At 36.8% G+C, this 13,697-nt stretch overlaps 2 protein-coding genes across 4 annotated transcripts in view; both read right to left on the reverse strand.

Moving 5' to 3' along the window:
• Nucleotides 1–13,697, reverse strand: part of LOC125271747 (NACHT, LRR and PYD domains-containing protein 12-like) — a 1,137,836-nt gene that overhangs the window by 368,263 nt on the left and 755,876 nt on the right. The gene's annotated exons all lie outside the window — the stretch shown is intronic.
• On the reverse strand, nt 836–4,278 carry LOC125271772 (gastrula zinc finger protein XlCGF8.2DB-like). The gene is made up of 2 exons (XM_048196022.1): nt 4,036–4,278; nt 836–2,432 (listed from the first exon to the last, which is right to left on the reverse strand). Exon 2 carries the CDS (start codon nt 2,181–2,183, stop codon nt 1,227–1,229), a length of 957 nt encoding a protein of 318 aa, XP_048051979.1. The 5' UTR covers nt 2,184–2,432; nt 4,036–4,278; the 3' UTR covers nt 836–1,226.

Genomic DNA, 13,697 nt, shown 5'->3' on the forward strand with positions numbered 1-13,697 from the left:
GAAGAATGTTTGTAACCAAACACATCTCACTCCCCATTGACGGTAGTATGGTAGTAAATGGTGGGCGAGATATGTTTGGTTACAAACACTCTTCCAAATATCTTCCCTTGAACAAAGAAATTCATACAGGTTTGGAACTACTTGAGGGTAAGTAACAAAATTCAATTTTGGGTGAAATATCCTTTAAGGCCACTACCATATCCATTTTAAAGGGGGGGGGGGTGTAATGCTATTTCATGCATTTTGACTTAAAGAGTTACATTCTCATGCTAAACATGGCCAAAGTTCCAAAATACAGGTTGGACGTTTGACAGAGTATTTCTGTGACAAATCCACTACTTCCGGTTTCAGAACAGAAATCTTTTATAAATATGACAAAACTAAAACCTTTTCAGAGATAAGAAGGATGCATTGTTACTCTATATGTACTCAAAATTAACATGAGATTGGCAGAAACTGTGTGTGACCCCCGCCCCCAACCATTCACAAAATTCAATGCTTTTTAAAAAAATATATATTATGAAGTAACTTTAACATTGCACAATCACAAATTCTGTGTTTATAGTAGGCAAGCTATAAAAGAAAAAAAAAAAGCAGTCACTGAAGAACTAATGTTCAGTGACTAATGTTAACAATTGAAAACTTATTGTAAAATGTTACCTAATTTGCTATACTGTATTTACTGTTTTTTAGTATCATCTGAATCATGCTGTGACTTAAATTCCAAAGTGACTAAGCAAAAGGGTTTTAGATGTTTTTCTCATGGCTGTGCTACAAGTATTCACTGTGTTTTGGTTCATTTTTGTGACACGCTCCAGAAATTAGTTCACAGAATCCAAGACAGCAGAAAGTGCATCTTGTTTATTTACTTTATTTTACAAAAAGAAAAAGTTTTGTCCTATTTTAAACCTAAACAAACAAAGACCCTTAACAGTTTTGAATCATGTCTTACTCTTATCTGTATGACAATAAATGAGTATTTTAAGTTGCTTTTGCTGCCATAAGGAAAAAAATCCATGTGATATCATTTCTAGTGCTAACTGGACATTACAGCCTATTCATCATCAAACTAAAAATGCAGTCAACAAAACAGAAAAAGTTATTAGGCTCAATTTAAATTGTCTGTTGTACAAGCATGACCAATGTCTGTCCCACTGGTGTTATTCCAAACACATTTTTGCACATGTGATGGATGCCATTTTACCCCTGTACCCCTGCATTAGACATTAGCCAGTGTTCTCTCCAGTGTGAATTCTCATGTGTCTCTCAAGACTTTGTTTCACTGTGAAACTCTTTCCACACTGAGGACAAATAAAAGGCTTTTCTCCAGTGTGAATTCTCATGTGACTTTCAAAATGTTGTTTCATTGTGAAACTCTTTTCACATTGATGGCAAGTGAAAGGCTTTTCTCTAGTGTGAATTCTCATGTGACTTTCAAAATGTTGTTTCATTGTGAAACTCTTTTCACATTGATGGCAAGTGAAAGGCTTTTCTCTAGTGTGAATTCTCATGTGAACTTTAAGGATTCTTTGTTCTGTGAAACTCTTTCCACATTGAGGGCAGATGAACAGCTTCTCTCCAGTGTGAATCCTCATGTGACTCTCAAGGTTTTGTTTCAATGCGAAACTCTTTCCACACTGAGGGCAGGTGAAAGGCTTCTCTCCAGTGTGAATTTTCATGTGACTTTCAAGCTTTTGTTTCACTGTGAAACTGTTTCTACATTGAGAGCAGGTGAACAGTTTCTCTCCAGTGTGGATATTCATGTGACTTTCAAGCTTTTGTTTCACTGTGAAACTGTTTCTACATTGAGAGCAGGTGAACAGTTTCTCTCCAGTGTGGATATTCATGTGTCTCTCAAAGCTTTGTTTCACTGTGAAACTCTTTCCACACTGAGGGCAGGTGAAAGGCTTCTCTCCAGTGTGAATTTTCATGTGACTTTCAAGCTTTTGTTTCACTGTGAAACTGTTTCTACATTGAGAGCAGGTGAACAGTTTCTCTCCAGTGTGGATATTCATGTGACTTTCAAGCTTTTGTTTCACTGTGAAACTGTTTCTACATTGAGAGCAGGTGAACAGTTTCTCTCCAGTGTGAATTTTCATGTGACTTTCAAGCTTTTGTTTCACTGTGAAACTGTTTCTACATTGAGAGCAGGTGAACAGTTTCTCTCCAGTGTGGATATTCATGTGTCTCTCAAAGCTTTGTTTCACTGTGAAACTCTTTCCACACTGAGAGCAGGTGAACGGCTTCTGTCCAGCGTGACTCCACGTGACGTTTAAGGTTGTCTTGTTTTCTGAAACTCTTTCCACACTGATAGCAGGTGAACAGTTTCTCTCTAGTGTGAATTCTCATGTGCTGCTTAAGGCTTGCTTGCTGAATGAAACACATCCCACGTTGATGGCAAGTGACAGAATCTTCTCTCAGTTCTTCCTGATCTAAAATGAACATTAAAAGTCAAAATCAATTCAACTTCACTATTCTGATTTGTGAAAGGTTTCACAGTAAAATTTTGATCAGTTATATTTATTAAATGAACATACCACTAGGCCAGTGTTATATATTTTGTTCACTTGAGTACTTACAATATCCCAAATGTTTCGCGTTACCCTCGGTTTCCTGTTTAATTTTGTAGAAACCATGGAAACACCAAAGACGCTTTAATATTTACTTGTTTTAATAGGCAAGGGCACAACTGTTTTGATATATTTATAGACAGAAAACTAATTATTGTTATATAGCTCAACACGTTTAGTCTTATTGTTTAAATCTAATTTTCTTGATTTTTTGCGAGTACCATGCTTTACCATGCCTCAGAGAAAAACACTATTTTGTCAAGTAGCTAACATAGCATAATCAGATGCAGCTTTATTTTTAGTAACAGTGATACAGCATTTTCTCCATACAATACGCTTTAAAATTAATTGCATGCCATTTATCAACACAAGCCATCCAGCATTTAATATGATATTCTAAAACAGATCTATCTTGCAGTGTGTAACACTGTCTGACAGCAGCCACTGAGCGAACGCACAGAGTAACGTTATAACATCATTTTCAACACTCTCAAATGTATCTAATATGATAAACAGAGCTGCGTTACCTCATACTCATGACCGGAAAAGAGGAAGCGGCGCCGGCGACTGTGTCATAATAAAAGTCCCGCTGCTCGTGAGGCGTGTGTTGCGCAATCTCTCCAGCTGCCTCGTTCAGCTCCCACAACACTCGCTCCTGCTCTGCTTCATACTACAGTAACGTTAATAATCGCATCCATGAACATGATTTCTTCCTGAGTCCTATGACGATTGTTTCCACCGGCTGTGTTGTGAAGACCACATGTCCCAAGATTTCGCGCTCAAACTTGCCGCCATCAAGCTACGCCTTTGTTTTGAATAGGTCTCTAGCGGACAGAAATCTTACATATTTATTGAACAAATTAAATAAATTATTTTATTAATCAAAATAAACAGAAAATATTACATACTTTGCTGAAGTGATAGTTTTGAACAAGTATTCATTTGTTATTCAAGACATTAACTTAGCTAAAGTATGTATATTTTGAGCCTTTGACGCCGTATGTTCCCACCTCATACATTGATTTCTAAAAAGAACAAGCCACGTTTATTATTTATTTTCAAGCAATCTGTTGCTCCATCAATGTTGAATAAAAACATATTTTTTTCTGCAATAATACACAATAGGAGTAGTAAAAAAAAAACTATTTTGTTAAGGTGTGCCTTTAGCCTCACCGCGCATATAAAGAAAAATTAAGAACTATAAAATTAAAATCATTATGGGGGAAAAAAACGATTTCGGAACAGAGGACCGCGCCCCCTGAATTCGCAATTCATGAAGAATGACATGCGACATTATTTGCACGTCTACGGATTTATAGCTAAAAAAAATCTGAATATCAAACCGCAAATTTGATATTCTTTACTGCAGTAGTCAACCCGCGCTTACAGAGATGCGTTTGAGCATAATTTGAAATACGTGGCTTTTCATTCATTGTGATTTATTTGTAATAAATAACCAACTTACACCGATTTTTATCCGTACATTCTTGCCTAGACGGCGACTCCGTCTTCACATCTGGGGTGCTTCTCAATTCTTATTTGTGCATCCTCGTTTCCTTTCCTTGCTTCCTTTCCTCGCGTCTTAGCTCCACCCCTCCAGGATGCGAGGGAAGGACGCAAGGAAAATATGCGAGGAGGTAGGAATTGAATCAAGTGTAATGATATCCTCGCTCCCTTTAGCGTCACTTCAAAGCGTCATCAGCTGCGCTCGAGGGATCTACCCACATGTTGTTAAAGTTTGGTTATTTAAAAAAAATTATAATAAATATTAATAAAGCAAGATGCCCCGTTGAAATATATGAGGTATAAAGTTAATTTAAATTTAAATTATTGTGAGAGATATAAAGTTTAATATAAATATAAAATATAAATTTATGCGTGCGTCACGTTTCTCAACGAGAAAGACTTCCGCAAAGGATGCACCTGTGTATCCTCGCTCATGACTCTTCAGGAAGCCTCCTCACTCCTCGTTCCTCACCTCCTCGCGGTGCAATTAGAGAATTGAGATGTCCTTCAAGATGGCTGAGCTCGATCGTTTTCCGGGTCATATAGGATGGAGGACGGAGGAGACGAGGAGGGATATTGAGAAGCACCCCTGCTGTCTGCGTTGTCTGGTTGTTTTCATTGTGCTCCATCTTTATCACCAGGAAGTGTTCACCCCATTTTATCTCAGATCGCTCCATCAGTCAGGTTTGATTATATTCTCTAACTGAGATCTACAACCAAAAGTTTAAAAATAAGCGCGCCTTCAATGTAGTGATGATTGCTTTAAACAGCTTCATGAAGCTTCGAAACGTTTTCGAATCTTCTGTTTCGAATCAGTGTTCGAAGCTTGTATCAATCTGGATCGAGAAGTTAGACATTTCGATATTTCGCCACTAGGGGCGTCGAACTGTTAAGCTCATCGTGTATACAGTACATTATTATTTATAAAATAAAACGCTGCATTATGAACCTGTGTCTTATATGGTTTTTAATGGATATCGGTTAAGTTTTACGATTTAGGTTCAGTTTTAGTGTGCAAACATGTATAAATATGAAAAGTGACAATTAATTGTCAATAGATTAGTCCTCCCATTAAACACACACAATTACGAACACAAATTGTGTAAAATGTTCATACTTGATGGTTTTTCAGATTTGTAGATTATATTTAATTGGTCTACACTTTCATTAAATTTGCAAATTGTGTGTAAAATGGCCCTATACATGTTTGGCTGTTCTTTTTAAATTTACACCGTTGTGGGAAAAGCAGATCTTGCTAGTGCAAGGTGTTTCGAACGTACCATCAAAGCCACCGTATTATACTTATAAAGGTTCCTAATTTTGTTTTGGAGGTCTCCTACAACAGATTTATATGCATCAATGTTTAAAAAGACTTGGCCAAAGATTCAGTCTCTCAAAACCCCTCCTTTCTGAGAGCCTGCTCAGTCTAGATCATGTAACATGTGATGTTTATCAAAAAAGTTCCGTCATTAACTACAACATTGATGTATATTTCAAAATTACACTTAGCTGTTAAAGGATTAGAAGTGAAAAGCACATGTGAAACAGAGGATTTGAGGGGGAAAACATTACAGTCTATATTGTTTAATAAAGCTTAAGAGCGGTGTTCTTGTTGCATGGTGTTGCATGTTCTTCACATTCATGTTCTTATAACAAAAAAAAGGTAAAGGGAATGTTCTGCTTTAGTGTCTAATCAACTGTCTCACTGTGATTTTTTTATGTGAATATAAAGGTTTCGTTTCACTCTAAAACTCTTTCCACACTGGGAGCAGGTGAAAGGCTGTTTTTTTAACTAAATTGTCATATACAATATGCTTGTGCAAGTATATAACAATTAGTGCAAGCTTTGACCTGAGGAGGGCAGTAATACACTTAGCAGTGACTACACTGCCAGAGTTCTAATAGAGAAGAAGAAGAGAGCTAGTTCAAGATGAGCATTTGTGGTTAAAACGTATATAATTTTTAATTTTTTTTTAGAAAATGAGCAATGGTTTCACTAGATAAGACCCTTATTCCTCACCTGGGATTGTGTAGAACACTTTGAAGCTGCACTGAAACTGTAATTTTGACCTTCAACCATTTGGAGGCCATTGAAGTCCACAATAAGGAGAAAAATCCTGGATTGTTTTCATTAAAAACCTTAATTTCTTTTCGACTGAAGAAAGAAAGACATGAACATCTTGGATGACATGGGGGTGAGTAAATTATCAGGAAATTCTTATTTGAAAGTGAACTAATCCTTTAAGGTCGCAATCAAGCGACATGAATGTAGATCCCTATGGAGCTATTCACACGGGGCGTGATCAATTGCGGCACCAGTGTGTCAGTTTTTCACCCTGCGATGAAACATGCCGTCCAGTTAGATTGTGCTTTAGACCACGCTGCTGTCGCACAAAAGAGTGAGATTGGTTCCCGCTGTTTTGAAAACCAATGTACTGGGGAATGCACCGAAATTTCGACTGCTGAAAATTATCGGCCAAAAGAGAAAAATATGAGCTGAAAATAAATGCACCAACTGCACCAGCACCCAGTTTGCTCTGCTCAGTGTTCTGCTCCATGTGTGCGCTACTCATGTAGGCTACCGCTAATGCATGTCAGAGATGAATATTTCTGTCAGGACCACTATCATCAAATATAAATGATAATTGCATAGAGTTTGTTTTGGTGGTGGTTCTGTTCTGGGCAAGAATTCCCTGCGCATCCATGCAGCCTAGCATGGATAAGAGCAGGGAGAGCAGCAATAAATCCCCTTAGGGTAAACAGAACAGAACCAACATATGCAGATATAATTAATGTCAATAATTTAACATGTACACATAATTCAAGAATTAGTTTGATTCAGGGGAATCATAAGGCCAATCCTGACTGAAGAGAGGAGGAGCTGGGGATGGAGAAGGGTAATTAGCTCCTGAGAAATGCGATAGCTGCTGATAATACTGAGGAGCTTATATATAGATGCTGTTATAGGCGTCGTATTCCTATAGGTAGACGTGAGTCACCTGATGCGAGCTTGACTGACGTGACCTGCCAGAACTGACGCTAATGCTGGATTTTCGTCAAATGTGTTTTTTTGCAAACAAAGCACTCGCACCGCTTTATCAAATTGAGGTTAAGAGTTTTCTGATTAAAGATTAAAAGATTAATTTTTAATTTTTTTAAAGATTAAAAAAATACAAATGTTTCCATGGTTTGTGAAGAAATTATCTTTTTGAAACAGCAGATAAGGCTAGAAATAGTAGCCATGCAACTAAACAAACATGTTTTAAATTTTATTACGCCACTCTGGAATACTTAAATAAATAATAGAAAAATACATTTTTAAAAAAGTTTTGTTATTTTAATTTAAAAAATGGGTCTAGATAGCATCTGTTTTGTTTGACAACACTTCGAACGTCAACAGGAAGTTACTCCGCCCAGGATCACTTAGAGCACCTTTAAGCTCTGAAAGGTTGAAGGTTTTTTTTTTTTTTGAATCAGTGGTTCGGAGCGCGAATTGAAGTCACGAAACGATGCTTCATTACATCATATACTGGTTCGAATCTTTTTAAAATGTCGATGGTTCACCTCAAGGGGGCGTTAGTCTGCTTAATACGAGAACCAGTGTCTAGTTTCGATTCAGTTGTATAGTAATCTATATACAGCTTCAGTTTTGAACGTGTGTGTAATGGAATAAATTATATTGTGATATTAATTGGCTATAAATGGCCTGATTAACCAACCCTGTGACCACTACAAATTAATAAAATAACACAAATTAAGCTCATTTATAATATTTTAAACTTGCGAAGTAGTTGCATTTGTGCAAAACCTGAAACGGTAACAGCTAAAATAAGTTTACTACACAGTTAAACATGTTACAGTGTAGCTATTTAAGGAAAAAATAATTAATTTACACTAGGCTACAGGAATATTGTTGTTGTTGTTGTTATTGGTTCACGCTAAGGGATGTTTATCTGTTGAATACATGAACCAGTGTAATATAGTTTTTACTGATCTCTGTTCAGTTTTATAATTTAGGTTCAGTTTTAATAAGGAAACACGCGTGTGTGAAAAGAGGAGAGTGATATTTAATTGTCTCTAATGCCTTTAAAAAAAATGCACAAAACAAGCACTACAAATTAATAAAAGAACACAAAAATACACTTCATGTTGAACGGTATCTGACTTGTAGATTACATTTATTAGACTACGCTTCATGCAATTTACATTTGTTTTGTAAAAGTGTCTTTCACGTGTTCTGTGTTCTCGTTGCATTTACATGTTTTGACCAGCAGGTGTCGCCAGCGTTTCAGTGGCGAATCATTTTACAAAACAATAGTTTCACCTTATTAGAAGTGTGTAAAAGTTCCATTCTTCTATCAGTCACTGCTGTAATGAGTAAAATGAGTCTCTATTCAAACTCCGTGAGCAGTTACAATCTACAGAGGAACAGGAATATAGCATCTTACATCCTTGAAAGCTATAGTTTGTGGAGAATATAGGACTATTTGCAGAGGAAGTCTGTCCCTCACAGTGCTAATGAATCATACTTATAAATGATCCTGTGCACTGCAGTGTCGTTATATATTTATACAGCAAAGCATAGCAAAGTATTTTTAGCTTTTCAATTTTTCTCTAGGCTATGCATTTTCCACACCTCAGTTTACTCTGTGAAAGGATGAGTGTCTGTGTGGACAACATATGAAAACCTATTATGTCTGTATGATTATTGCTTTAGCAGTAGTATTCATATGGAGATGAAAATGTTTTGTCCTCTTTGCCCTGCTTTCCTCTTTTAATTACTTTGAGATGAAATGAGATCTGGAGATCCTGAAAACGTCATATCTTGATGAAGCTAGTTTAGTGAAGAATATAGCAGAACAGAAGCACAAAGACTGGATCGTCTTCACTACCTTTATAAAGCTTTGGAGAGCCAGGATATTTTTAAATATATCTCAGATTGCGTTCCTAGGATGGCTTGAGGGTGAATAAATCATGGAATAATTTTCATTTTTGGATTAACTATCCCAACATGAATGACAAAATGACATGTCATCATTTTGATTTTTTATAATTTTATAATTTGTCATAATTTTGACTTTTTTATCTCATAATTATGACTTTTTATGTCATAATAATTATTTAACAAAGCAGAGATAAAATGGGCAAAATCCTGTTTCCATCAAGACCCGCAATATTTCCATTGGATTTAATACGCTTAAAGGCCTGAGTATGATGTCCTTGGTCATTAGCGTCGATGTTTATCTCATTAACAAGCTTATAAAGCAGCAGCAGACTATATAATTAGCTTAAACACTTTCAAAACCCTTTTTATTGACATAAAATCAGCAGGATATATAGAGTGGCAAGAAAAAGTATGTGAACCACTTGCAGAATCTGTGAAAATGTGAATAATTTTAATAAAATAAGAGGGATCATACAAAATGCATGTTATTTTTTATTTAGTACTGTCCTGAGTAAGATATTTTACATAAAAGATGTTTGCATTTAGTTCACAAGACAAAACAATAGCTGAATTTATTAAAATAACCCCATTCATAAGCATGTGAACTACTGATTCTCAATACTGTGTGTAGTTACCTGATGATCCACGACTGTTTGTGTGTTTTGTGATGGTTGTTCATGAGTCCCTTGTTTGTCCTGAGCAGTTAAACTGAGCTCTGTTCTTCAGAAAAATCCTCCAGGTCGTGCAGATTCTTCAGTTTTCAAGCATTTTCTGCATATTTGAACCCTTTACAGCAGTTACTGAATGATTTTGAGATCCATCTTTTCACACTGAGGACAACTGAGGGACTCAACTTTTATAAAAGGTTCAAACATTCACTGATGCTCCAGAAGGACACACAGTATTGAGAACCAGTGGTTCACATACTTATGAATGGCGTTATTTTAATAAATTCAGCTATTGTTTTGTTTTGTGAACTAAATGCAAACATCTTTTATGTAAAATATCTTACTCAGGACTGTACTAAATAAAAAATAGCATGCATTTTGTATGATCTCTCTTATTTTATTAAAATTATTCACATTTTCACAGATTCTGCAAGTGGTTCACATACTTTTTCTTGCCACTGTATATATATATTAACACATGGCACATTCTACCTGTGAGTATGCTGAGATTTAAGTTCAGGATCATGGGAAATTGCATGATCCTGATTGGTTAGTTCAACATGCGTGTATGAATAATTCATTTTTGACGAACTTGGTTGTAAGTGCAGAATAGACTGTGCAGTGAGAAAGATAAGAAAAAGAGCCATGATGTGTGGGTGGATGGATGAATGGAGCTCTGAAGGTTGTGCTGTTAGTACAGATCCCTCTGTTTCCTGTTTGATGGAGTGATAGAAAAGTTATCTGTCTGTTTATCTATCTATCTACACTTAAATAAATATTTAGGCTTAAATGTAAGATTTATGTATTTGAAATGAATATAATAAATGACCCTAACCCTAACTAATAAAAAAATGTATATGCAATACATGCAAATTGCATATTATGAAGCCTGGACATACTCTCTCTAAACACAGGATTTTGACTTTTCCCCTTGGAGCTTCCAAGTGGCTGTTTATTCTGATCGACAGAATGGTCCAAAACTTCATACAGACTTTCTCATCAAAGTCAGTGGTTCGACTGCAGGGGACTCGGTGACACATGAGGACTGTGTGTGTTTTCTAAGCCACTCACTTCACTTCAGAATCTCTCATTCTAGCCTCTTTTTTCTCCTCTTGTCTTCAAAGCCATCATTCATATTCTGTCTACATTTATTTCTGTTACTGCCATATGAGATTCAAAGTTTGGAAACACATAATAGAAGTCACTGTTTCTGCAGTATATAGCATGTATGCTGTGCACAGTGTGCAACATTTCAGTCTGCTGCTTTTGAAATAATGTGCAGTAAATAATGCACACTTGACCTTCCACTTTCTTGTGTGTGAAGATTGAAGAATAAACCATATCAAACAAGCCATGATTTTAATTTGATTTGATTGGCCTGCCAAGAGTAAATAACTGTATTCATTTCTGAGCTTGACGGCACACAACATGCAACATAATGAGGTCTGTTGTGTAATGCATTGTTTTACATACTCTTTCTAAAAACATTCAATTCTGATCACGGCCTTTCTGCTGAATTCTACATTTCTTTTCCTGACTTTGCCTTTATTTCATCTTCCTGTTTTGCAGTTTGGTGAATGTGTGCACGTCGTTTCCCTTATCATAAGCATCATTCACACAATAATGCCTAATCATAATCTCCATAGATAAGAAATCAAATTTCACACAGATATAGGCAGAAAAGATTCAACACAACAGAACCCTCTTACACACACACACGTGTGTTTTTCTATATCATGATGAGCACTTGTACTGTTTTTATATCAAGTTAATGTTATTTTATATCACCTAACTCTCACACAAACCTACTGTTCATTAAGATTTTGTATGTTTTTCTTGGGACATTTTAGCAATGTAAAACATGAGATGTGCTTTTATAGTAAACTAATAATATTTGCTATGAAACCAAGCCCTTAGACAAACGTGTAAAATGTTCATTAACACATTATTTAGTCTCTTTATTTCAGCTCAGGGTGCGTGTTCAAGAAAAACCACTAAACACAAACGCACAAGGACACATATGCATAAACACTCGCTCAGAAGAACAACACTGCAGACAGACACACAAGACGACAGAGGTATTGACTGAGGGCCACAGAAAGCTGGATAAAGCAGATTCACACACACTCGCACAGCGTGGCACAACCTTCATAAAATGCCATGCTTTGACAACAACCTGAAAAGGCATTGATGATAATTATTTTACAATAAATTTTGCAGTTACAATTTACAATTTTTATTTTACTTTAAATGACCTTAGCAGCATCCTAAATGGGAAAAACTATCATAGATGATCTTTTCTTCTTAATTATTATTAATTGATGTAATAATAGCCAGGTACTTTTTCATTATTTTTCTATGTAAACAAGACTATGTTTTTTGTCTATTGCGAAGGTGCGCGCGGCAAAAAAAAAAAGACATAATCGCGGTGTAGGCGATTGTGCGCAGTGAGTGCACGAGACACTATTTTGCGTGGCGGTGTGCACAGCATTTTTTTTTTTTCCTTTTTGTAACTTCACACGCGACTCCGCTTTCGAAGAGGTTTGCTGGATTGTACACGATTCGTTAGTTCTTTTGTACCGTGGGTTTGGTGAAGTGTAATAAAAAACAAACATTATCATGTGTGTATCTTAGCTACTTCTAACTGGTGCTTTCTGATGGTTTAGAGAACAATTACTCCGAATCACCCCCTGTCATTTCAAAGAAAAGTACAACAGCAAATGCATCAAGTATAAACTCGTTTCGGGAGGAGCGCGTGCAGTCAGAGGCTTGCGGTGCGGAGCCAGGCGAAAGTATAAACAAGGCTTGACCATAGACTGTAGGGCTTGACACAACGTTCTAAAAACCCGTAAAGTTCTAAACATAGAACTTATTGTGACGTTTTGCACTGTCCCAGAATAAACAGACAGGAGACGAGATTCCAGTTTGAAAGCACCCAACGGGCTGTGGTTTATTTCCTGAACGTTTACAAACTAAAACGCGGGTATCAGGAGGTGTTTTACTTCCCCAGAAATAATAAAACGCAGAAGGAGAGCTTGACTAACGTTTTTTTCCCGCTTGACTAACGTTCCCCTCCCTTCTTCTTTTTCTCCCCGCGCGCTGTGTTAGCCCCTCCCTCCTAACTCTTTTTTCCCCTGAACACCTCATCCCAACAGCAGGTGAATAAAGTAAAACACATTTATAACAAAGAATAAACAGTGTCATCGCCACATTATTTTAACTTTAGCGCATGTTTTTAGGAGACAGCATCACAGCGTCTCCTAACCAGACAGATTCCGGCGACGAACAATTTGTCTGTCCACACCAGACGCGACGCGACTATTTACGCGATAAAGTCAATCAAAAATCACAGCCAATCAGAAGAGCGCTTGGGCGGGCTCTCTTGACAATGACAAGCTCCCGGGACTCGCAATGAAATAGATAAGTACATATTCAAATTCATGAATATTACACAATTTTAAAATTATTAAATACATTCTGAGTTACTGAAACGATCTTTGTCATAGAATACACTTGTCGGTTCACAATGAGTTGACAGTTTGAATGTTCTTGTTTCCTTTTATTTATTTTGAAGATCTGAGGTAAATTGTCTCTTGTTGCTTTCAGTACGACTATAAAAGACACATGATATTCAAACTCACATTAGATGCTTTTAACATTAAATAAAGCACATAAACATTACCTGAGATTATCATTGCCATACTTCGTGTTGTTGTTCCAGAAAAATAGAAACCGTTTCTAAAATAAAATCGTTGCGTGTTGCGGCTGGTTAGGACAAAAACTCTGATTAACATGGAAAAGATACCTTTTATCGTATGTTGCAGCATCACATCCTGTCTGGACACGGTGTTAAGCGTGAGACGCGAGCGCAACAGTCAAACACATCCGTCTAGCACGTGTTTATGTAACCCCTCTTGTCCAGGTCCTTCTCACCCCGCCCTACGCGGGTCTCGAACCCGGGTCTCCGGTGTGGGAGTCGGACGCTCTAATGAGGAGGCTAAAGGCTGC

The sequence above is a fragment of the Megalobrama amblycephala genome, linkage group LG7, assembly GCF_018812025.1.
Source record: "Megalobrama amblycephala isolate DHTTF-2021 linkage group LG7, ASM1881202v1, whole genome shotgun sequence".
NCBI classification, from domain to species: Eukaryota; Metazoa; Chordata; class Actinopteri; order Cypriniformes; family Xenocyprididae; genus Megalobrama; species Megalobrama amblycephala.

Excerpts from the sequence above, each read along its gene's own strand:
- LOC125271772 (XM_048196022.1), bottom strand. The coding sequence starts at position 2,183 with ATGAATATCCACACTGGAGAGAAACTGTTCACCTGCTCTCAATGTAGA.